Raw genomic sequence first — 26,394 nt, 5'->3', positions numbered from 1 at the left:
TATTTATGGTAATTTTGATATTTCTATTATGTATGGGTTAGAGTTTTGTTGGTGCAATTGTTCCTGTACCAAAGTTGACTAGTTTGATGTAAGCTTGAGTTTTGATATTTGAAAATATATGGAGATTACAAGTGCAATTGTCCATTTAGCATATTGTTGGTGCAATTCTCCACTGATCAAACGTTGACTAGTTTGATATGAGAGAGTAGTCAAATATGTCAAGGTTGGCTGAATACTTGAATAAAAAAGTCCTAACTAGAGGTTAGGCAAGGACAAGATCAGCGGGATGGTTGACAAAAAAAAGAAAAACTAAATGGGTCAATGTTGACGGGACACTTGGTGTGAGAAGCCCCGGTGAGTAAAGTCGAGCAGTGAGGAAAGTCCTGGTGAGTGAAATCAGGCAGATAGAAAGTCCTGGTGAGTGAAGTAAGACAGATGGAAAGTCTTGGTGGGTGAAGCAGGTAGTTGGAAAGTCCTGGTGGGTGAAACCAAATAGTTGGAAAGTCCTGGTGGATAAAGTCAGACAGTTGGAAAGTCCTGGTGGGTGAAGCTAGGCAGTTGGAAAGTCCTAATGAAGCTAGGCAGTTGGAAGTCCTAACAAATGAAGCAAAACAGTGAGGAAATCCTAGTGAGTGAAGCTATGTGGTGAAAAGTTCTAGTGAGTGAAGCTAGGAATTGGAAAATTCAAGTGGGTCAAAGGAGGACCGAACACCTGATACTCGAAAGTCCAAGTAGGTTGTGGAGGACCGGACACTTGGCAAGAGGAAAAAAGTCCAAATAGGTTATGAAAGACTGAACACTTGGTGAAGAAGTGCCAACATGTCACAGTTGACCTAATGTTGGGTAAGGGAACCCTAGACTTGGATTAAGGAAGTTAAGATTATGCAATCGATTGGGGCAATTGCTTTACCCTAAGCTAATCGATTACGAGGTTCTTGCGAGAACGCAAAAAGGGTTTGAATCAATTGGTCGAGCTAGATCGATTGGACCAATCGATTAGGGCTAGAAGATTTACGAAGAGAAATTCGTGAAAAACAAGGTTGAATTGATTGGCTCAATCGATTCAACCACTTCTAATCAATTGGGTCAATCGATTAGGTAGTGCTTTGTGGTGAGAAGAGGAAATTGATTCAGGCAATCAATTAAGAAGGCTTAATTGATTGGACTAATTGATTAAGGCTCTCTGAATCGATTGGGATGATTCACCAATCAATTAGAATTCTAAAAAAGAGTCGTTTTACAGGTGTTAGACGGTCGGATGACGTGATAATCGATTAAGAGTGAGCTTAATCAATTGGGAGGCGTCCAAGAACCCTATAAAAGGGTTTTTGTAGATTTTTTCGAAGTAGATCTCGACACAACACTCAATGTCGGTTCTTAGAGCTCAATGTTGTTGCATTTCCATCTACCAAGAGGTAGATTTAAGCAACAAAAAGAGAGCAAGCTAAGATTTTATTATATTTATTCTTATTTTTCTTTGTGTATTTCATAACATGTACGAGGATTCTCCGACTCCGAATTGTTTCTAAGAAATGAGTGTCATATTTTGTTAATTTCAATTTCTATTAAAAAATTTTATTTTCTAGAAGAATTTCATTTATTACTCTATAAGATAGGAATTGAGTTCCATATATTGAGATTTCTTTTTTTTTTTTCTTTCGTTTCTGTTTTATGGTCTATAATTTATATAAATACATGTTTAGTTATATGATAACTCATCCTTTAATTATTAACAAAGTTTTTATTATTGACAAACTATCATATTTTCTCTTTATTTTTTTTTTCAAATTTTATTCTTGCTTTCTTTTTAATTTCATATTTTCATTAGTCCGTAGGGTAATCATTATCTTATCTGATATCATCATTGGATGGATCTCCGTCAGTATCTTTTAATTTATTTTAATAGTCGATGAAAAATTTTAATAAAATAAATTAATCATCTTCAAAATGGATCGATTTGAATAACTAAATATTTGAATTAAAAAAAAAACTGATTGATTATATCATATTACAATCAATTATCCGACGTTACTTGATTGAATGTGATTTTCAACTGGTCAGTATTTTGACATCTCTAACCATCAAACACATTTTGTTGAAAATATCGCTTGGAACACTCAATAAACACATAACAACAACCAATTGATAGAATCGCATTTAATCAGCTAGAGTTATTTTAATCGGTTATCAATCAACTATAATCACTTCCAATAGAGAGCCAACGAAGTGAATTGAGTCGGTATTTCGACAACAAATACAAGATTTGATAAATTTCAAAAATAAGACGCGTCTTTTAAGAATTCTAAAAGGGCTTTGTTAAAATATTGGGTAGCTTGGGCATCTCTTCGTATCATTATTTCTATGGTGCTACTATCTATTGAATTGAAGGTCTTCCAGTCCCTAGAGATGACCAATAATAACGTTGGGCCAAAAAATAGAAAGGACATCATTTATTATTAAAAGGATATTTTATCTCCTATAAAATAATGGGAGTATTCCCCACATAAAGTAATAATTTATTCCTCTTACTATCTTTCTTCGATTTTTCTCATCTAAATCCATATTTTATAGCAGTTAAGAATCACAATTACTATATAGTTATAGTAACTATAATATTTTAACGGTTATAATTGAACTGTCACATAGTTATAACAACTAAAATTCCGTAATTATTATAACATGGAAAAAAATTTAAACTAAAATTATTTGGAGCATCCGAAAAAAATTTAAATGATATTTTTTATTCTAAAACCTAGTTGTTATGAGTTCCACCTTATAGCAAGTTGTAGATATTTGAACGGTCTTCAATTTGATATATTATGCATTTCATGGTTCAATCCAAATCAAAAGTTATAAATCTCTTAAAGTGTAAGGTTTAGCATTCACATTGTAACCGTTATGGTTTCGTAACTGTTACAACTGTCTTGTCATGTAGTTGTAGTAATTATAAAACCTTAGTTGCTACAATGTGAATATTAAACTCCTAAACTTTAAAAAGTCATTACTTTTAATTCGGATTGAACAACGGAACGAACAATATATCAAATCTAAGTTGATTTAGAGATTTTCGATTTAATATATTGTGAGTACCATGATTTAACCCGAATCAAAAGTTATGTAATCTTAAAGTTATAACTTGTAGTTATATTAGCTATGGTTTCATAGTTGATACAAGTTACAACATATATATTGGATAAACTTTAAAAGACCATAATTTTAAATTAAGATTGAATCACGAGGTGCACAATATATCAAATTGAAGATCTCTGAATGAAGTTCAATTTGATATATCGTGCATCGCATGGTTTAACCGGAATCAAAAGTTATGATATTTTTTAAAAAAATTCAACTTAGTTGTAACAACTATAATATTATAGTTGCTATAACTGTGTAGTAGTTCATGATTGGTCTAGATGATCTACACAGGTTGATTCTAAATTATGAGCAATGGCCATCGACCTTGATGCTGTCGCCCCGGGTTAATTCCTCTTCCTTTTATGTTTTTCATTTGTTTTTCATTGTAATCTAGATTTGACGTAGTCAGCCTCTTGACTACTGCCCGGTTAACCATAATCCTACTCCGCTCTGATTATACTTATACTATAAGGGTATGTTTGATTCAAATTATCATGTATAACCTTGGCTATGTGATTACCAGGTAATCACATAATCAAGATTATGAGGATTAAAATATAACAAAATGTTATTTAGTTAAATCTAGGTAATGCAACAAAAACTTATTTATTTGAAGGTTTTAATAAATAACCTAGTTTAATATTTTACTATATTACCCTTAGTTACTAAACCAACTATTATAATAATAATAATAATAATATTATTATTATTATTCTTATTATTATTTAAACTCTATGTTTTTTTTTCTTTTTCATGTTTTTCTTTATTTTTTTATTTTCTTTATTTTTTTATGTTTTTAATTTTTTTAAGTTTTCTTACTTTTTAAAATTTTAAGTTTTTTTATATTTTTTTGTATTTTTTTAATTTTTAATTTTTAATTTTTTAATGTTTTTAAACGTTTTTTTTATTTTTTTATTTTTTTAAAATAATTTTTCATTTTTTATATTTTTTTTCTCATTTTTAATTTTTTTTTTGTTTTTTCTATTTTTTTTAATGTTTTAAGTTTTTTACATTTTTTTTATTTTTTTTAGTTTTTTACAAATTTTTTTATTTTTTATTTTTATATATTTTTTATGTTTTTTTTAATTTGTAAATTTTATTTTTTAAAATTTTCATTTTTTTCTATACGTTTTTCTTTTTTATCACATTTTTTTCTTATCCGAGAATATTTTGGGTAAAAAAAATTCGTTAAGGCCGGAATCAAGAAAAATCTTAGTTTTTCGAAGTTTTTCGATTCCTGGAACATTATTTGAAAATCATCGATTATCTAAATCAAATAAAATTTTTATTGAGAATCTTAAATGGATAATCAAAATTATCAAAAATAACTCCCAATGTATTAATCAAATACATGTTAAAGATAATTTTATCAGACATACAGGGTTGAAAGAGAAAATTTCTGAAATTTGGGATCATTTTAAAATCAAAATTGAAATTGAAAATTTCCCTTTAAAAGGACGGCTTCGCCCATCACCTCAACCCTGCCGGCCTTTATACCGTCCTACCTGTTTAGTAGCGGCCGATGCCGCCTCCTCTCATCGCCCAAAGTCTCAAGAATCCTCGCATTGGGAGCGATCGCTGTGGCTGGCGATACCCTCTCACTTGATCTCCGTCCTAAGCGGAAGCACTATTCTCTTCTCCCTCACCTGCTTGATTCTGGTGAGATCTCGTCTCCCTGATTCCTTCCTCGCTCTTTTGATTCATGAAATAAAGCCCTAGGGCCGCCCGCCGGCTGTTTGTTTGGATTTTCAACCCTAGGCTTTCGCCCCGCGTAGGATTGTTGCGATTTGTCATTATTTCGGTAGATTACTTGACAAGAGAACGCGCCTGGTTGTCGATAGGCAATTCATGGCTTGATATGTAGGCAGTTCTGTATTTCCTGGGTGTTGATAATCTGTGGTAGTATAGAGAAGGTGATCATTTCTTTTGTTGTGATTGCTTCTACTACTGATGATAGTTAGATTGGTGCTGTAGTCTGAACAAGGGATTTGTCTGGTTGATTAGAGTATCTATGCACAGTAACATGTTTAATGGCATTCGACCAAACTTTTGTGTGTTGTGGTCTTGTGGATGCTTGAGATTCATAGCTACTGGCGAAAAACAGTTGAAGGCTTTTTATATCAATTATCTAGATCAGCATGGTCCTATAATTTATAAAAAAATTAAATTTATTTCTTATTTTTTTATTCAAACACATACAAAACATAGTAATTTATAAATTGTTATAATCTTAAATAATTCATAATAGGTTGAAAATAAAAAAAATAAGTTCCACATATTACATAAATATTTAACCTAATTTATAAGAAAACAAGGTTGTTAGTTGAGCTCAATAAAAACTTCCAACTCGGCTCGATCTTGATAAGAATTTTAATAAATAAGGTTGAATAAGCTCGATAAGTTTTCTAATAAACAAATTTGGACAAACTTGATAGGTAAATAAACAAGATTGAAAACAGCTTTTGGGTTTGCATCAAAGATTTGGGGGTATTTTAAATTAAATTTTAAAATGAAAATATCCCTTAAAAAGGGCCAGCTTGGGTCGGTGGCGGCTTCACCCTTCCTCAAGACTGACGACCTTTTCTGTCCTACCTGTTTAGTGCTCCTCTATCACCCTAATTTTGTTGTTGCTTCCATCTGCGCAATTGAGGTTTTGATTCTGTCCTGTGTTGCCTTGCTATGCACTACCATGTTTGGATTCACGTTGTTGATCAGACACATTGATTTGTTGAAATATTGGGATTTCGGTTCCTTAGGCATAGAATTTGGAGAATATTTCTCTGCACTTCTCCTTCACGTAGCATGCTTTAGGGTTGTTTTCTTAGCATAATTTTAATTATTTTGCACTTCGAATTGAACTAGAGTTAGGATGCTTGCATGTGGTCATGTTCCATAATCTGTTGTATTTGTATAATTCATGTATTTTTGTTTCGATTTATGGTTGTGCTTCTTGACCACAGGGGGTTCCAACTGCATTGTGAAGCGATGGCAAAAGAAAAAAAGTGCGCAAAGGAGTAAGTTGTTTCACTTCTTTCTCCCTTCATCTATCCTTTTCTAGGATCATGCATTTCCCCCTGTTCTAGTCTCTCTATTATGTTAACAGTCGATGGTTCACCTGCATGAGTTGATTGAATCTCTTTTATTAATTTTCATCAGTTTCTGTTAGCCGAAATGATACCTCTTTGTTTGATTTGCAAGCTTTTGATAAGTGTGAACCAGTGGTTGGAATTGCAAAATTAGCAGCTAGAATTGCAACCACATGCAAATGGAAGTAGAGACCCATTAGTTGGGTCTATCGGATACCTGAATTACCAAAAAAAAAAAAAAAAAAAAAAAAAAGAGACCCATGCTTTATGTAACATATGAAACGAGAAGTCTATCATCCTTGATTGCAGATGTTCACTAATAATTTCTAAAAATAAACTTCAATTTCCTTGAGCTGTTTTTAATCACTTTGTTTTGATGTATATGGGTGATTATGCTCACCCGGAGGTAAATCACGAGGTTAATTTATAGGCAACCGCCAAGTGACACAGATAAAGGATCTATGATGATGATATTCTTCTCTAAGGACTCTCAATCTATTTCTTGTTAAACAAAAGGGACATCGGTTGTTCTATATTGTGATCCTAATTGTTTGAAAACACTGAGCATGTATAAACATATCATATAGATTCTTATTTAAGTTAAACTGATACCTTAATTAATCTTAAAAATTACCTCCTGTCAATGATATGAACCTAGCCTTTTAGTGTGATTTATGTTTCCAGTCTTCCATGCAGTGGAATAAGATTCACATTACTAGCTCAAATTGAGTTTGACACATGACTTATGTTATGGCAACCTAGATAAAATGTACTTGATCAAAGTACGTGTTTAAAGATCTTCACAAATATTACTTTTTTACATATTATTTAGGAGTTCCCTCTCCCCTTTTTGATAGATCTAAAGGTGAATTTCTAATGAACTTCATAAATATACTGAAAACAAATTATTCCTTCTATGAATAATGCTTTAGGTCTATCAAAGCAAATACTTTGATGAATCTAAAAGTAAATAATTTTATATATCTAAAAAGTAAATAATTTTATATATCTAAAAAGTAAATACTTCCATCGACATGAATTTTCCATGTGTTTCAGTATGTCTACAAAAATGATGATTCTTATAGTTAACTTGTATATGAGTTATCTTCTAGATTTTGTTGCATGCTTATATTATTCAGTGACTCCCTTCCTCTTTTGATAGATATAAAAGAAAATTTCTATTGAATTATATAAAGCTGCGAAAATGCTCAAGCTTCCTGAAATAGAAACAAGATATTCCAGATGCTATCTTATTGTTTTTTTTTTTTTAAAATTGTCCTTTCCACATTGTCAACGTTCAATATTGTTGGATACACCACCTTCATTGCTTACATGTCATCAACATTGACGAACATGTTTAGATGTAGGCTGTACAAATTAATTTCTTCAACATGCTGATTATTTTGCAAATTATCATCTAGTGAGTGTAAGCTTGATCTCTTCTGCAGATCTAATTCTTCAATAAAGGATTCCAAAAGCTTTAATCGCAAACTAGAAAAGAAACAGAAGTTCTATGCAAGTAAGTTGTTTTTCATTTGGATCGTTGTTGCTTTGTATTTAGATATAAGTTTATTCATTTCATTTGTGTTTGTTGATACTTACCAAGCAATTCAGTTGATTCTAAAGCAAGTTTAGTTATTAATGACATGCATAGATATACTATCTTTAGGACTTCAATCAAGTTGAAGATAATAGGATAATGAAACTTTGTTAAGTTGCTAATTTCCTAATATTATGTTGACTCGTTGGCAAGATAAACTCGAATTAACATCAATAGTGGTTTGATACAACTCTAATAAAAGCCAAATTGACTTAAATTTGTGTCTAACTCAACCTAACTTATAATCAACCTCTAGTTGCAATTAAATCTCCTCAAATAAATTAAATATAACCTCAAAAATTGACCATTACACCTTAATTACTTCAATTCTTATTAATTTTGACAATTTATCCTTATTTAAAATTTTGGGATAGCAAACTTAAAGTCCTACTTGTAGCTTGTAATGATGTAATATGATAACATGCCCAACTATCTGGATTTGAAATTTATTATATGGTCTATTGTTATTTACTTTTCATATGTGAAACAGAACTTGGGTCAGTTCATGTTTAGAACGTTGACAATGTGGAAAGGACAATTTTTTTAAAAATCACCAGCATGCTTATGCATGGGAACGTTGACAATGCTTAAAATATTATTACCATGGGAATATTTAAATTGTTTGAGTATTGCTTATGCATAGCTGAGTTTTCATGCTGGTGATTTCTTCTATTTTGATCTACTTATCATAATCATGAGGTTGTGGTATTCCTTTACCCTCTATGATTGTAATTTAAATGTGTTTGGCTTCATCAAGTAAATTTGAACTTGAAAAAAAGGATCTAATTTTGATTTGATGTCATCATTTCAGAAGTTAAAGATGCTGTTGTTTCCTTAAGTGCAAAAAAATCAATTGGCAAGGTAACAGAACTTTATTTTCTTTTACTGTTTTGGTTTCTTGCTTAGTCATTGTTTGATCGTGATAAATAATGTTAGGGATGGTTCTTCTATTATTTGCATCAGCAATTAGTATATCATTAGGATTTTTGAATGATAGGGTGATATCACTGTTAGTTGCAAATATGTTTTCATCCTGAAAATTGCTTAATCATTCTTGACAATATTCTGAAAATACTTCAGTACCTTGGACATGTTCTCCAACTTAAACGTTGCCATTATTTTGTGAGAATTTGCCAAAAAAAAATTCTGTGGCTTTTACAAACTAAAACACTTAACTCGAACATATTCTTCATGGTATGTAACTATGATAAATGTGAAAAAGTTATCATTATGAATTCAGTAATCAATATCTAGTCGTGCTTTTAGGTTTATACTTACACTAATCATTGTACTGGAAAATCAAAACATATTAATTTATAATTATGTCAAATTCCAATGATTAGAAAAATTATAATTAAATTCACTGAACTAATGTTGATAGTTTTTGAAACCTACCATTGTAAAGATGAATATGATACAAAATGTCAGATTACTTTTAAGGACTATATATATGAATATGATATATATTGTCAGATTGCTGGTAAGGACTATATATTGGAAGGATTGCCAGTTAGACAAATTGAAGACATACAATGTACCCATGAGTTAACACTAGATCATGGTAAGCAGGAAGCACACATGGCAACAAACTACTCGTGATTGACATATTACATAGTTAACACGTATATGTTAGTAGGAAAGTTAAAGGAGGCATTGCATTTGTACTGTATATAGAATGGGCTCTAGAACTCTTCCAGATTATAATCCTGTGTTCTAAAAGTGGCTGGATCAAAAACTACGAGATTATAATCTTGAAGTTGACTGGTCTTGTTTATGCAGAAAAAGAGAGAGAGAAGACAGCGTAAGTTGAAGGCATATGATCTTTCAGCCCTTTCCGAATTTCTTCCAGATTTGAACACCATCCAGAGGCCTATTAGTTCCAAAAACTCTAAGCCAAACTCCAAGGACAGGCAGAAACTAGTGTAATTACTTGAGCTCTTATAATTTTCTTTCCGTTTCTACTATCTTCACCTGCTGATGCGATGCATTTTATAGCCAAATAGAAGGTGCTCACTTGAAGCGGGTGTTGGATGATCCTGTGTTCCAGATGGATCCACTCGCTGCCATCCACGAACATCTAAGGAGGACTCAGCCTCCTCCAGAAACAGTCAAGGAACGGATCTCCGGAAAAAAACAGAGCAAAAAAAAGAAGAAGAAACCCTCATCTGGCTCTCAGTTGATGGATATATGACGCATTGCTTCCTACACGCATCTTTCAACTATTTGGCATTTAATACCATACTCTTAAGTTTATCCCTTGCACTAATCAGCCCGTTGGCATTTATCAGTGGTCATAGTTGATCGTCGCCATAACCCCTGGGATACTTTGCCGTCGCCATTAGCATCTCAGTTTAGCCTCCATTCATCATCAAGGGTGTCCGCAAGGTCCTATTCCTCGTAGTGGATGGGCATCATGCATGACCTTGTTAGTTGCACAATTCTTCATCACCCGTCCATGAAGGTGATAGGTCATTGTTGGTTTGCTTGGTGTTTCTTCTCCCCTTGCCTTTTTAATTTCTACGTTTGGTTTTGATTTAGTTTTGTGTTTGGATCACTTGAAACTGTAACCAAAGATAATCTGTTCGATCATTATATAACCTGTGTTTTCACAGGGTGGTCGAACCCTGTTTCAATAGCTTGTGTCCAATTAATGGTTGGAACGTTCCTCGAAATGAATTTAATATTAGACATTCAAGAATGTCGCCCGATAATTTGGATAATATTGATTTTAGTGATATTTAAGTAATTTTAATTAAGTCGATAAAAAAATTAAATATAAAAAGTTATATAATATTTTAAATAAGTTAAACCTGTTTATTTTAACAGTAAATTGGAAAAAATTTCTAACAACAATTTTAATTTTGCATGTAGTTTTTATGTTAAAAAAATTTTGTTTTTACTTCCAGCATATAAAATTTTATTTGCTTTAATTTCTCATGCAAACATCGTTGCTTAATTGTTCTTCATATGTTTTAAGTAAAAATATTTAAAAATAAGTATAATTCTTCTTAAATTCAACATTTTAAATTAGAATGAGTATATTTTCTTTCAACTTAAGTATGTTTTTTTTCCACTTAATATAATTTTTTTTAAATTCAGCACCATTTGAAAAGAATCTAATATGATTTTCATCCAATTGAGCATCATTTAAAGAAAATTTAGTATATTTTTCATCTAATTGAGGTGAAAAAAGAGTGATACTCAATTTAATAGAAAATATACTATATTATAGTTTAATGTATTAAATTATGAGGAATTATATTCATTTTTAAACTTTTTGTACCTAAAAAATATAATGGACAATTAGGTAATTTGGTGTCCATTATGTTTTGTTGGGGAGTGAAAATAAAGTTTTTTGGACTGGGGACTGTATGTAAAGTTTAAGTTGTGATTGGGGACTAAATGTAAATTTTCCTAACCACAAATTCAACTTTGCACGCAGTTCTCATATCTAAAAAACTTTGTTTCCACTCCCTGCATGCAAAGTTTTATTTGTTTCAACTCCCTCTACAAACATTGTTATTTAATCACCCCTCATATTTTTAGATACAAAAAGTCTAAAAATGAGTATAATTCTCTTAAATTCAATATTTTAAATTAGAATTGAATATATTTTCTATCAAATTGAACATGATTTTTTTTTCTACTTAATATAATTTTTTCTAAATTCAGCATCATTTAAAAAAAATCTAGTATAATTTCTATTCAATTGAGCATCATTTAAAGAAACTCTAATATATTTTCCAATTGAGATGAAAAAAGAGTCACACTCAATTTGATAGAAAATATAATAGATTTTAGTTTAATGTGTTAAAATTAATAGGAATTATACTCATTTTTAAACTTTTTGTACCTAAAAAAATATGAGGGCAATTAGGTAATTAAGTGTTCATTATGTTTAGTTGAGGAGTGGAAACAAAATTTTTTATGAATAGGAACTATTATAAAATTTAAATTATGGATTGAGGACTACATGTAAATTTTTCCTTATTTTAATACTATAATACAATTGGAGATGGAGCTCTTGAAGCTTGCGCTCGAGAATGAGAATATGGGCGACAAATCGCTCTGGAACAAGATTTCATCACCATCTCTTTGAATATGGAAAAATAGCCTACCTTTTTCCTTTGGATATGGATATCTTTCCTGCTCCTTCGCCTCCTCTTTTGTAAAACGCCAATCAGCTACTACTGCTTCTGCCTCTGTGTTCTCAGCCACGTGGCAAAAGATGATTCACTCGACCCCAGCGCCCCCTCCAATCTGTCCTTATGCCAATTGGAGGTGGAAAATTACAGGTGACTACTAGTCATTAGTGCAAGTGGCCAAGGCATGAGGGAGGGCATGCTTGGACGCATCGAGTTTCAACTCCAAGACCTCATGTGGAGACACCCCATGCTTCAACCACCGCATTGCCTTGAGGAGACACTCCGTGTTCTCAGCCATGGTGCTCGAAGGCCATCCCCAGATCAAGGTTGGGCTCGACATTCCATCGAACGACTCATGCGTGCCGATTTCGACAGTAGCAGCGATCGAGTCCTCAAAGAGGAGCATGCTCAATAAGACCCCGTAGCACGGCCTCAGGGTCGTGCAATTGGAGCATCTCTGCTGCCTCAACGAGCAACACAAGAATGTCAACGACAAGTCTTTCGCCTTGGATACCTCACAACCCTTTGGACTCTTGTTGCCACCGCCACGGCCTGTAGTCGATGTTGCCGCCATGAATGAGCAGCAACAACTGCACCAACAACGACTGCCAGGTTTTCCCCCGAGGCTTTGGGATGCTATCGATCTTAACGATGATCCTTCAGTAAAGAAAATCGAAACCCCTTAGCAACACCCTAACTGTTTAAAATGTGAATGGAATAATGATGGTGAGAAGAAGAGACTCTATTATGTATGAATTTATTGTTGGTTTAAATTATGGTATATGCATTAATGTTGTGAACATATATATATGGGGAGAGACTCTATCTCACATGTGGGTATTCAGGTGGTGCAAATTCAAGGTATGTATTTGCACTAAACTAAGTTGACTTGTGTGTGAGTGTGACCTGCGTCAAATGTCGGATCGGTCAAGGTAAAATTTGCCCAAGTGAATGAACCAATGTTTTGCCACCTGAATATCTTTTTGTTACCTGCTCAAGAGTATAACAAAAATATTAAACTCATTATTGGCGACTCTGTAATGTCTCAACAATAATGACTGACATAAAATCTACTAATGACGATTTCGTAATGTCTCTGCAATAATGACCGACATTAAATCTATCATTGAATGACCATAACTCAGCCATTCATTGCAGCCAGGAATGAGCCCTCCTATATAAGGAGGCTAGATCTTGAGAAAACAAAAAAGCGAAAGCAATAACAAAGGAATTATTCCACCTTTGTTCTCCGATTCTTTCATCTCAGTGGTGCATCCGCTCGGCTAAATAACTCATGATAGCACTCAGGTGCATTCTCAGTTTGCCATGAAGAACTAGTGCTTGGTTGTGTGCATGGTTCTGCCGTTGTATCCTGGAAAACAAACGACCTGAAAGAACCTCAAAGTACAACCGAAGGTGGGGCGAATCTGTTTCAAAGAAATTACTTGAAAGTAGGCCTCAACATCTTTTGATCGATAATTCTGTCTCCAGACTCGACTTCCCAACTCCTCTCGACATCTCCCAACTTAGCGACTCGGATTGTCGACTCTACTCAGCATCTCCTAACTCGGCATCCACTCGAGAATCTACACTCGATAGTCTACACTCGGGAGTCTCCACTCTACACTTAAACTGTGTAGTAGACAACCATCTTCTAAACAACCTAGCAGCTTGGCCTGACTTTTAAGGCCATCAGCCTGAGATTATCTGCTCAGGTCCTCTCGACAGATAAGTTGGAATTGATATTGTGTAATTTCAATTCAGCTAAACTTCCCCTCTATCTCCGGCAACAGATTGTCCAACAATCTTGAAATAGATTTGTTCTGTTGAGATGACCACAGAAACAGTTGAGATGCAACATTCTCAATGAGTGAAGGGTCCCTCCGCCCTGATTGGAAATGTTCCAATCAATCACAGGGAAAGGGCAGAGAAGTTCACTGGGTTAAACTTCAAGAGGTAATAGCAGAAGATGTTCTTCTACTTGACAACACTCAATCTGACTCGATACTTGACCAAGGACACACCCAAGTATGTTGAGAATGTTAGTGTTCAGACCATCAGTGCAGTGGAGGTATAGACTCATTTTGAATATCTATATCGAAACTACATCCTCAATAGCCTTGTCAACTCGCTATACATCATGTATAGCGCAAAGAGAACGACTAAGGAGCTTTTGGAGTTCTTGGACATGAAAGAATGTAGGGGCCAAGAAATTCATTGTGGGTTGATTCTTGGACTACAAGATGGTTGATTCTAAGACGGTGATCAACCAAGTCCAGCAGCTTCAGGTGATTTTACACAAGATTTACTCAGAAGGTATAGTGTTGAGTGAAACCTTCCAACTAGTAGCAATCATTAAGAAGTTATCTCCCAGTTGAAAGGACTTCAAAAACTACCTGAAGCATAAGTGGAAGAAGATGAACATGAAAGAACTCATTGTTAGATTTCGAATCGAGGAAGACAACAAGAGTTCCAAGAGAAAGTTGTTCTCTTAGGCTACTGTGAAAGTCAATGTGGTCAAGCACAGTCAAAACTCAAAGAAAAAGAATTTAAAGTCTTCCAAGATGAGACCCAGAGGAGGCATAAGCAAGAAGATATTCTCTGGGAAGTGATTCAATTGTGACAGAGTCGGTCACAAATCTTTAAAATATAGAAAGTTAAAGAAGAAGCAAGAGGTCAACTTGAATGAGGGACCAGAAATGGACGACCTATGCATTGTGGTCTCCAAGCTGAACCTAGTGGGTTCAAACTCGTAACAATGGTAGATCGATACCAGTGCCATCAGACATATTTGCTACAATAAGGAGTTGCTCCATAACTTTGAAGAAATCAAAGATGAAGAGAAATTGTTCATGGGGAACTTAGCAACCTCTAACATCATGGGTTAAGAAAAAGTTGTGTTGAATTTGACCTCGAGCAAGGAGTTAACTCTCAACAATGTGTTGTATATTCCAGAGATTCGGAAGAATCTAGTGTCTGGATCATTATTAAACAAGCATAACTTTCGCATTGTTTTTGAGTCGGACAGAGTTATTTTATCATAAAATATTTTTAGGAAAGAGTTATGTAACCAATGGGTTATTTAAGCTTAGTGTAATGACAATTAAGCCTAAGATTAATAAAACTGTAAACTCTTTCGTTTATATGCTTGAGTCTTTGTGTTTGTGACATGATAGACTAGGATATGTTAACTATAATGTGTTATGTAGATTAATTAGCATATAAAGCATACTAACATTTCACCTTTATCCGAAACACAAGTATGAAATTTATGTTGAAACAAAAATGATAAGGTCATCATTTCAACATGTTGAAAGAAGCAGTGAACCACTTGGCTTAATTCACACCAACGTGTGCAACCTAAATAGTACACTGACACGTGGTGGGAATAAGTACTTCATCACTTTTGTAGATAATAACACAAAATACTGTTATGTATATCTTCTTAAAAGTAAGGATGGAACTATAGAGAAATTTATTCTATATAAGAATGAGATAGAAAACTAACTTAATAAGAAGATTAAGATTGTTTGAAGTGACCGGGACGGTGATTATGTATCACCGTTCACTGAGTTGTTTGCTGAATATGAGATTAGACACGAAACAACAGCTTCTTATACTCAGCAAAAGAATCACACTCTTAAGGAAATGATGAATGCTCTTCTATTGAGCTTTGGACTGCCAAAGTTCATTGAGGGAAAGCTATGTTAACAGCTAATTATCTTTTAAATAAGGTGCCCTAAAAGAAAATAGACTAGAGTCCTTATGAGTTGTGGAATGAAAGATAATAGTCCTACAAATATTTATGAATGTGGGGGTATCTTGTTAAAGTTTTGGTACCTAATCTGAAAAGGATTATGATAGAACCAAAAATTATTGATTACATATTTATTGAATATGCACATAACAACAGTGCGTATCGATTTTTAGTGTATGAGTCACAAATACTGGTTATACATAAAAACTCGATAATAGAATTAGAAATGTATAGTTCTTCAAGCATGAGTTTTTGTGTAAGATCCGAGAGGAAGAAAGCCTCTCAAAACAAGCATTAGAAACACAAGAGGAAGAAGAAGATGATGAACCACTTGAGGTTGAGCTTAGACGAAATAAAAGAGTTTGGGTGGAAAAATTCTACGGAATGGATTTTATTACTTTCATATTGGAAAGTGAGTCTCAAAGGTACTCAGAAGTAGTAAGTTCTTCTGATTAACCTCACTAGAAAGAGACAATTGCACTTACAAAATCACACTTGGGAACTTGTGAATCTTCTCCTGGGAAGTAAATAATTAGGTTGCAAGTGGACTTTCAAAAAGAAAATAAAATCAGATGACACGATTGATAAATACAAGGCTAAATTGGTAATTAAAAGGATACCAACAATGAGAAGACCTTGATTACTTTGATACATATTTTCCGGTGTCGAGAATAACTTCCATTAGAATTTTGTTAGGTATTGCTACTTTATGAAAACTAGAAATATATCAGATGGATGTAAATACAGTTTTTCTAAATGAGAATTTAGAAGAGGAAATTTATATGGAGTAACTTGAAGTATTTTCTGTGCTAGGATAGAAAAATAAGATTTGTAGATTGGTGAAGTTATTATATGACTTGAAACAAATACCGATATAGTGGCATGAGAAATTTGACAATGTCACGAAGGAATGTGAATTCAAAATCAATAAATATGATAAATACGTCTACATGAAAGCCACAGAGAATGATTATGTCACCTTATGCTTATATGTAGATGACATATTTATTATTGGAAATAATTATAAGATAATCAAATCCACTAAAGATATGTTAAATCCAAAATTTGACATGAACGACATGAACATAGCTGATGGGATTTTAGAAATCAAAATTCTTAGAATAACAAAAAGACTTGTTCTTAGTCAGTCCCATTACATGGACAAGATTCTTGAATAATTCATCAAAAGTGATATTATATTAGTACGAACATTGATACGAGTCAACATCTATCAAAAAAAATTAAGGAGAAAATATCTCTCAGATAAAATACTTTTAAATGATTAAAAATTTAATATACTTGATAAATTGTATACGACAAACTTAACATCTCTCGATAGCAAATCTGATAGATGTCAACTCACCAAAAGTTTACTCGTCGGGAGTGAACTCATGAAAAGATGACTCAACAGAAAACTAATCAAAGTCCGCTCCAACAGCAGTAGTTAACTTACCCCAGTCAACCGTCTTGGACCAGATCAATCATATTTGAATTTTGAATCTAAACTTTAGAGGTATGGCCCCAGTAATAACACCTCAAGTATATGTCAAGGAATACAACCTAAAGATCAACATGACACTCTTTGTGTGAGACTCTACAAACAAACATAAACAAAACTTAGTAATTATTAAAATAAAAAATTGCTACGACCATCTTAATATAGGTGATGTGAATTACAAATATAGGCTGTAATGTGAATTACAAATACAATAAATTTATGTCATGAAGTGTCACGAAATGAATTATTGAACTAACCTTGCACGCTATCGCTATTCATTGGATTGACAATGTTGTGAATTGTGAACTTGTAACGATGACTTCAGAATATCAAAAAAGAATTGTATGAATGACAATTGTTATTGGCCCCAAGAAAGTAAACCTTGTTTGTTATCTGTTAAAAAACTTGTCAAACTCAATTTTGCGTGGCTCACCTGTATTCTTTGTTGTTGAAAAAACATTTCAACTCTCTGTAATACGTCACAAAGAAAAGATAAAGAAAATTAATGCTAGTAGATACATTGTAACTGTTAGGCAAATTCCATGTCCCCATCGCATTGAGAAAAAAAAAGTTAAAAAAAAAAAAAAACAAAGCTTCCCCATTGCTTTCATTGTAAAGAACTCCGATCCCTCTATCACACACACTATATTATTTCTTATTTTTCAGCAAGATTGCAGCTGGAAACGTAATCTCCTCTATCATTCATCGTCTACTGCTCTACTTCTCCAGCAAAAATGGCCACTATCATTGCCGGCATCACTGCACTCTTCAATACTCTAAAGGATTGCTGCTTCCAATCTTCCAATTACATCGTCTCATTCGAGGGAATCATCTCCTCCTTGGCCGTAGAGCTTGTCCAACTAAAGAACAAAAGCGAGGATATCAATAGGCAAATCGAGGCAGCCAAAAGGGATGAGCTCAATCCAAAGCAAGAAGTCCTCGGCTGGCTTAAATCCGTCGAAGACTTCACTTCCGAGGCTGAAAACATAAACACTGCATACCGCCGGATGTTTAAGTGTCTCTGCAACTTTCCGGTCAATCTGTGCTCCAGCTACCCCCTCAGAAACAGAGCTGAGGCAGCGCTCACGGTGGCGGCAGATTTAAAAAGGAAGGCCGGAGAGTTCGCCGACGTGGCTGATGACCTGGAAGTCGATCGTCTTTTCAAGATGCCGAATCCTCAAACTGTTGGCATGGATACGGCAGTAGAGGCCCTGCTAGGCCATGCAAGGGATGACGACGTCAGCATCATTGGGATCCACGGCATGGGAGCCGTTGGCAAGACGACCCTTCTGATAAGATTCAACAATGATTTCGCAGAGAAGGAACTGAACAATCTGGATGTAGTCATCTACGTCGACTTACCGACGGAGTACAATGCGGAGGAGCTCCAGAAGTCCCTATTCGATCGATTGAAACTCACATGGAAAGACGAGGAGCCGCAGAGGAACAGAGCCGGCCGCCTTTTCCGCGTGTTGAGCAAGATGAGATTTTTACTGTTGCTGGATAACGTATGGGAGCCCTTGAACTGCCAGATCTTGGGAATTCCACTTCCCCAGCCGCCGTGCAAGAGCAAAATCGTGTTCGCCACCCGCATGGAGGAGGTCTGCAGCCGCATGGGCGCAGAGAAGACGATCAAACTGGAATGCTTACCGGAGGAGGCGGCTTGGGATCTCTTCAGATTCAATGCAAAACTGGATCTTGCTGGCACCGACCGAAGGATACTGGACTTGGCTAGAATTTTGGTCCGACAGTGCGCCGGCTTGCCAGCGGCGCTCATCACCATGGCGCAAACAATGGCGACCAAAAGGAAGATCGAAGAGTGGAGGCATGTTCTTATCACCATGGAGGAGGCTCCGTTCCAGCTTCCAAGAATGGAGGAGAATGTCTATCATCCTCTCAAACTCTCCTACGACCATCTGAACGACACATTGCTAACGTGTGCGTCCTACTTCGCTCTGGTGCCGGAAGGATACCGGCTGAGCAAATACCAGGTTAATTGGCTCTGGATCGGCGAAGGTTTCATCAACGACTCTGAGACCTGGTTGGAAAGTGTAGACAAAGCTTCATATCTGCTCGGAATGCTACTCGCAGCGTCTCTGATACAAAGAATCGACGACGAGTTCTTCAAAATGCACCCTATGGTTCGCTCCATGATACTGGGGATGCAATGCGATTGCGGGAAGAAGGAGAGCAAATGGCTGATAAGAGCTGGACATGGTCTTGAAGAAGCACCTGGAGCGGAGAAGTGGAGAATCTCCGAGAGGATATCTTTGGGCTGGAACAACATAGCTCTTCTTCCCGACGAGCCTCAGTGCCCTGACTTGATCTACTTGCTTCTCCAAAACAATCATCCTCTCAAGAACATACCCGATGAGTTTTTCTCCCACATGCCTCGTCTCAAAGTCCTGGATCTTCAGAATTCTTCCATAAAAGAGCTTCCACCAGGGATTGGCAATCTTTCCCAGCTCCGATTGCTTGATTTATCCAGCACTAGGATTGCATCTCTGCCGAGGGAGATTCAAGCTCTGGTGAATCTCAGAGTTTTGAGGATGACATCAACTACACATTTGAGAAGTATTCCTGGCGATGCCATTCCTTGTCTTCACCAACTGCAATGGCTGGATATGTTTAACAGTTACAGTGGGTGGAGGGTGGTCGGAGACCAGCAATTGGATGGAGAGGGGATACTTCTTGACGAGGTAGAAAGCTTGAAGAAATTGAAGAAATTGAAGGTTCTTAACATCACCATGAGCTCAGTAGCTGCTCTTCGAAGACTCTGCGAGTCGCAAAGGCTTGCAGCCGCTGTGTATTGTCTCCAGATTGAAGGTTGCGGAGGCTTGGCGAGTCTCGACATTCCATCTACTTTTTGTCTTGGAGAAAACATACACAATGTCGCTTTGATCCGACTCCATGATCTTGAAGAGGTAATCATTGGTGGTGATCTTCAAGTTCTCAATGCTCTGTCGTGCCTTGAATATCTTCGTCTCTTGGCTCTCCCAAAAGCTAAGATTATCTGGAAGAACAGGTGTTTAGAGAATCTACTTGAGCTGGAAATTGAAGATTGCAATGCAATTGATCGGCTAATGAAGGTGGTAAACAATGCAACTAATTCTACAGAGACTATTACAATCTTCCCTAGACTAAGAAAAATTGTGCTTCGAAAGCTACCGGAGTTGGAGAATTTGAGTGACGGAGATCAAGTAATAGCATTTCCTTCCCTGAAGACGATGGAAGTGAGGAATTGTCCCAAGCTAAAGAAGCTGACATTGGCTGCTGAAAACTTGACAGAGATCAAATGTGACAGAGAATGGCAGGATGAGCTAGATTGGTCGGATGAAAGAACATTGTCCTTCCAGGAACTCTTCAAGCAAGCGGATTGAAGAATCATTGTCAAGATGGTGAATTTTTTGGCTGGTTGCAGTGTGCTTTTGAGAGACCGACGGCGGCAGCAGCGGCGGCGGCGGTCGGCGACCGACGGCGGCAGCGGCGGCGGTCGGCGACCGACGGCGGCAGCGGCGGCGGTCGGCGACCGCAGCCGGTAGCTGCCGCAAGCTCCGACAGAAGTGCGGCGACCGTCAGTAGAGGTCGTAGGACATTTTTGTCATTTTATAATAATACAAATTACATTCCTGATAAAAAATAATATATACCAAACAAAAGAATGTAATCATCCTTGTAATCAAATATTACATACATTATATTTCCAAACGTAGTAATGCAATCAAGATTACATTACATTATATTACAAATTTGATTACATTACAAGTTAGATTACATTACACCCAACCAAACATAGTCATAGTTCATTGTACAGTGTGTCAGTATGTTGCGGTGATGTTGCCACAAGGTCGTATTTAGCTTTTGATCATTGCAGTTCTCTCTTGAAGTTCTTGAAGACGGTCCCTTTCTTATCGCTTTGAAGTACTTTTGGTTTTGTTGGTGTGTGTGCTGGGAAAAAAAAAATCTGTGGAGTTTACACATAAATGCTACTTTTTTATAAAGTTATGGGAATAAACTTTGCACTGATGGAGTGGCTTCTATGATGCTGGGGATTCTGAAAACTTGAGCAACGGAAGTTTCTTGTATTTCAATTCTCTTTCGAGCTTCTTCATCAGCCCGATATTATGTTGTATAGTTGATGTGGTTTCAATTTTTGCAGTTTAACATTGTGAAAGCTTATTTGTATCCGACTATTCTTCACTTTGAGTGATGAAGTTCTTAAAAGTGAATTTTTCTTGATTCATGAATACCACGTAGATTCGGAACAATTCTAAACCGGATCATATCATTGATGTATGGCGATTTAAACAAAAGAACTATTATAAAATCTAACCCGAATCCAAATCTAACCTGAATCTAGAGTTGTTGCCATTAGGATTGTTGCTAGAACAATCTGAAGATCAAGAAATAGAACCTTTCCAGCAGGATGATCTTCCAAAGAAATACAACCGTGATCTTCTTTCAGATGGGATAAAAAGAAGTTTTGTTACCCCAGCCCGTTAGGATCCAAGTCCATTCTTTACCTTAGGCTGGTTTAAGTTATTGCCCATCAGATAATAGAAATAGGACAATAGACCTTCACATACAAAATCCATATTATTTATTTAGCTCACAATTAAACCATCGATCAGATCACTGCATTGTACTTAATTCTTAATAACATAACTGTTTGTTATAATTTTAATATATAAGCCCATAATTCTTAATGACAAAGACCGCCTGTTATAATCTTAACATACAGGTGAAATATGTTTCCTCATTTTGCCATGGCTTCTGCAGTTTTTCTCTAGCAGCTGATGATGCGATCAATCTAAGGAGAGCTCCAACCCACCCGCCATAGCAGAGATGGGGCTCCGTCCACAGAATCTCTACTGAATTCTCTGCACATGAAGATAAAGGATTCGGAACAACCCATTGGGTATATCCCCGAAAAGTCTAAGTCCCCATGAACTTTAAAAGATAAAGAATTGTGAACAACCTCGTTAGGTATATCCCCGAAAAGACCAAGTCTCATGGACTCCAAAAGCAAAAGGTAAAGGATTAGGAACAATGGGGTACATCCTCGGAAAGACTAAGTGTTGGTGCATAGAGTACCTGATAATTGAATCTGGATTTTGATATTGGCAAAAGTTCAAAGTTAAGTTTATTTGTAATCTAACAATGTTGACTAAGTGTACTGGTAGCTCAACCAAGAAAGACCTAGTAGGTCAAACTGATTGGATACTAGGCAAATGAAAGTCCTAGTAGGTCAGCTGGACCGGATACTAGGCAGAAGTCTTAGCAGATCGAGAACACCATACGGAAAGTCTAGACGGGTCAATGGATTGAATGTCTAGCGGGTCAATGGGTCAGCAAGGACCGGACATCGAAATGAAGCCCTAGGGTCAGAGGATCAGATATTGAGCAGAAAGTCCATACAAGTCTGGAGGATCGGATCTTTGGCAAGTCAAGTAAATTCTCCTGAGTAGAGAGCTTCTTCTGAAAGGAAGTGTAACACCCCAAATTTCATGATTTGGAGTCCTAAAATACCTTATTAAAATCTAAAAATGCTTTAGAAAAATTTTAGAGATTTTTAGAAATTTATAGAGTATTTTTATGTAATTTTTGGAGGTCGTTTGGTATTTTTACTAAACGAAAGAAGTTTTGACAAAAAAATATCCAAGCCGAGGTTTGAACCAGCGACCTTTGACTCGGTCAAAACCCTACTAACCAACTGTGCTGGCTGTTGTTGCTAGTAAATTAGGAAGTGAAATATATTTAAGCTATAGTTGGAACGTTTAAAATAAATTGGAATAAAAAGTGCGCGGCGAAGGAATCGAAGCCCAAACCTTTGATTCGGTTAAAAGCCGGCTGACCAGGTGGGCAAACAAATTTTTCTATTTAGAAAAGGTAGGATAATTATTTAACAAGTTAACAGAATATGAAGATTATAAATAGGGATAAGTTAAGGTGGTAAATCCCTAAAACCGAAAACCCTTTTCCCTCTCCTTTCCTCTCCCGATCGCGAGCGACGGCGTCGGCTTTTCTCGGGCAGAAACGAAGAAGAGGTCTAGGGCTTCACCTCTATCTCCTCCTCCCGTGCGCCTTCTCCTCTCGAGCGACAGTGAAGAAGAAGCCCGTGAGCGCCTTGTCAAGGAGGACGCGTGGACACGAAGGGAAGAGGCCGAGATCATGAGCTCCTCCGAAACCCTAGAGCTGCCTTTCTCCTTCGGTAGTAAGCTCAAGAACAGCAAGGTAAGTCGCTTACTCACCTACAGTAGGATAGCTTCGGATTTCTATTTCTTTTGTGTTCCGAACTTGTCCTGTGAAGAAGGTTAGATTAGGGTTGCTGCCGCAAATCGTTTTTCTTGTGTTTCGGATCATGTATTGCTGAGTAGTTGCAATTTGGGTTCCTTTTTGTTTAGTTTCGACATGTGTTTCGGATTTCTTGTTAGCATTCTGTTTTTCCGGAGCTTATCGAATGGGGCAGTGATTCCCTTTGAATTTTCTGCCGTGAGTTTTTTATAGGAGGTATAAGATAGGGTGTGGTTACAATCACATATTTAGGGCTTTTGGTTGAGTTTTATGTGCCGTGTTTCTTCTCACTGGTTGAGTTTCGGGAAGTCCATATTGTCGAGTCTTAAGCTTTGATCGTTGACGTTTCAGTAGACCTGTTGCTTTCGAAACGCTGATCAGATTTAGACTTGTAGTTTCGAGCTTTGGCTTCCATTCTTTGCTTTCGGAATGTGCTTTACGGAACCTGCTAGTAGTTTCAGATTTGAATGCTCCTTTTGAGTGTCCTGTTGTAGCATTTCTAAAGGGGATTCGATTGTTTCTTCTAAATTTTCAGCTGTGCCAAATTTTCAGTTTGTAGTTTAGCAAGCCAGATTTCAGTTTGTACCTTGGTTGTTTCAATGGCTATGATCCGAATTCTAGTCATCAGATTGTGCTTAGGCTTGCTTCCATCCGAACCCTAGCTTTTAGTTGGTGATTAGTTTTTATAGCTTCAGTTTTCAAGTTTCTTATTTCCAGTTCAGCAGGTTATAATCTCTCTTTATTCTAGCACGTTGTTAGACTTTCCCTATGTGTTATTAGTTAAGCATGTGTAGTTTCCTTACTACTAGAATAGCATGAGTAGTATTGAATTATAATGTTTTCCTTGCTTTAGATTTTCTGTACAACATTAGAACGGCTAGAAGTTTAAGAGTAATTAGTGTGCTTTGTTTTCTTTGCTTTCGGATTACACTGTACAGCTTTGGAATAGCTAGAGATTATTGAGTAGCATGCATTCCTTGCTCTCTTTCTTTTAGTTCTGTTGTAGCAAGATTTAAGGTTTTTAGTTCTAACAAGTTTGAGATTTAGTTTAAGCTTGTATGATATGCAGACTTTTGCAAGTATTGCTTGCAGATTTTAGATAAGCTTAGTATGCAAATTTTAGATAAGCTTAATATGCAGATTTTTGTTAAGCTTTGCATGCAGATTTATGTTATGTATATAGATTTTTGTTTAAGCATTTCAGTGTTAGAATTTGTTTAAACATTTCAGTTTTGTAAGAGACATTCTTTTATAAGAAAAGTATAAGAAAGATGAAGAAAAGTATAAGAAAGATAAAGAAAAGAAAGAAAAGGCCGAGGCCTTAAGTAGATCCCAAAGTCAAGACTTGAGGGATTTTTGGCACACAAGGTGCCTATTAAAATGCCGAGGCATTTAAAGAAGAAGTAATTAAGATTATAAGTATTTTACTTTTAAGAAGAGGCTAGTACCCGACTTCTGAGGTTGTCGTTAAACAAATCCAGGTGTTCAATTCCGAGGTCTTGGCCCTGGTAGACCGAGGTATGCTCTTTTAGGATTGGTGGCTCGCTACCCCAACCTATTAGGGAACGCGCATAAGATGGTACTATGCCTGGGCCCAAGAAGAAGTTGATTATTATTTTAAAGTATTATAAGTATAAGTTTTTGAACAAGTAAAACGAGTTTTACATAAACATAAAGTATTAAAGATTAAGTTTAGAACAAATGAAATAAAATTCATATAGTTCTAAAAATCAATAAGTTTAGTTCTTTATTCTACCATGTTTATCTAGTAGATGAGTAGTTTTCATGTTTACCTATTAGATGAGCAGCATGATTAACTATTAGAATTACATGAGTAGATTCCTTAGCTTTTCTTTGCTATTAGTTTGACATGAGCAGTTATGTTTATGCTTTATTTCTTTTTAGAGCATATAGTTTCTAGTTCTTTTCGTATACATGCACATTCGTGATTTTGTGAGTTAGATAGCGCTTACTAAGCAAATTTTGCTTATAGACTACACTTCCTCTTACTGCAGATAAAGGAAAAGAAAAGATTTAGCAAGGAAGGCGACAAGGTGGCGCAGATGGTGTGTGATGCCAGGACTATGGAAGCCTTGGGACTTAGTTTAAGAATTTATTAAGATTGTCATTTATTAAGAATGTATTAGATGAGTCATTTAGTCTTCCGCTGCTAGTTAATTGTATGTTTTTATTTTGTTTCCGCTATTCATTACTTGCATGATTTGATTTCATTAAACTGCGTGGTGATGTTATTCCTTTTGTGTGTTTGATATGTGTTCCAGCCGCCTGTGGCTGTGTATATTATGTTATGTATGTCAGTTTAAGGTCACTGGTACAGGGGAGATTCTGTCGAAATTTTTCGGTAGGGTTTCCATGTGATTTTTAATCATACCGGTTAAGTAGAGTTAGTAGTTAAGTAACGGTCATCCTTAGAGAGTAGTAGTAGTAAGAAGGGTGGTCGTTACAGGAAGAATGCTGAGGACGCGTTGCAGTTGAGGGAACAGTAGGCGTCGATCAAACCAAGGGTTTTACTAGAAATCCTAAGTCAAGATTGAGAGAGTTGTAACTTTTCATTTGCTTATCCTATTATTTCTATGCTAACTCTATGATGTAGGAGCAAAAAAGTCTGGACCAGCATATCCAGGCACCTGGAAGGGTTCTAGGTGACCGGAATAGTTCTAGGTGCCCAAAATGGTATGATCCAGCAAATGATGTGGCTAAACTTGGTTGGTCTGCGACGTGTCTTGACACGACAGATCCAGTGCCCGGAAGGGTTCCAAGTGCCCGAGATGGATAAAGCTTGACGGCGTTGGATCGGTTCAGTTCGAGCTGGGTGCGATCAAGTCTGATCCAGGCACCCTGAATGGCCTTTAAAAAGG

At 35.9% G+C, this 26,394-nt stretch overlaps 2 protein-coding genes across 2 annotated transcripts; both read left to right on the top strand.

Moving 5' to 3' along the window:
- The first annotated feature begins 4,613 nt into the window (after window positions 1-4,613).
- On the top strand, window positions 4,614-10,454 carry LOC122009582. Its single transcript, XM_042565787.1, has 6 exons — window positions 4,614-4,794; window positions 6,096-6,149; window positions 7,670-7,740; window positions 8,633-8,682; window positions 9,601-9,743; window positions 9,817-10,454. Exons 2-6 carry the CDS (start codon window positions 6,121-6,123, stop codon window positions 10,010-10,012), a joined length of 489 nt encoding a protein of 162 aa, XP_042421721.1. The 5' UTR covers window positions 4,614-4,794; window positions 6,096-6,120; the 3' UTR covers window positions 10,013-10,454.
- A 7,501-nt stretch (window positions 10,455-17,955) lies between these two features.
- On the top strand, window positions 17,956-20,601 carry LOC122010978 (probable disease resistance protein At1g61300). The gene has a single exon (XM_042567433.1). It carries the CDS (start codon window positions 17,956-17,958, stop codon window positions 20,599-20,601), a length of 2,646 nt encoding a protein of 881 aa, XP_042423367.1.
- The last annotated feature ends 5,793 nt before the right edge of the window (window positions 20,602-26,394 follow it).

Source organism: Zingiber officinale, chromosome 8A (genome assembly GCF_018446385.1).
Source record: "Zingiber officinale cultivar Zhangliang chromosome 8A, Zo_v1.1, whole genome shotgun sequence".
Lineage (NCBI taxonomy): Eukaryota > Viridiplantae > Streptophyta > Magnoliopsida > Zingiberales > Zingiberaceae > Zingiber > Zingiber officinale.
The sequence above is the reverse complement of the archived record's forward strand: the minus strand, read 5'-3'. Positions and strand labels throughout refer to the sequence as shown.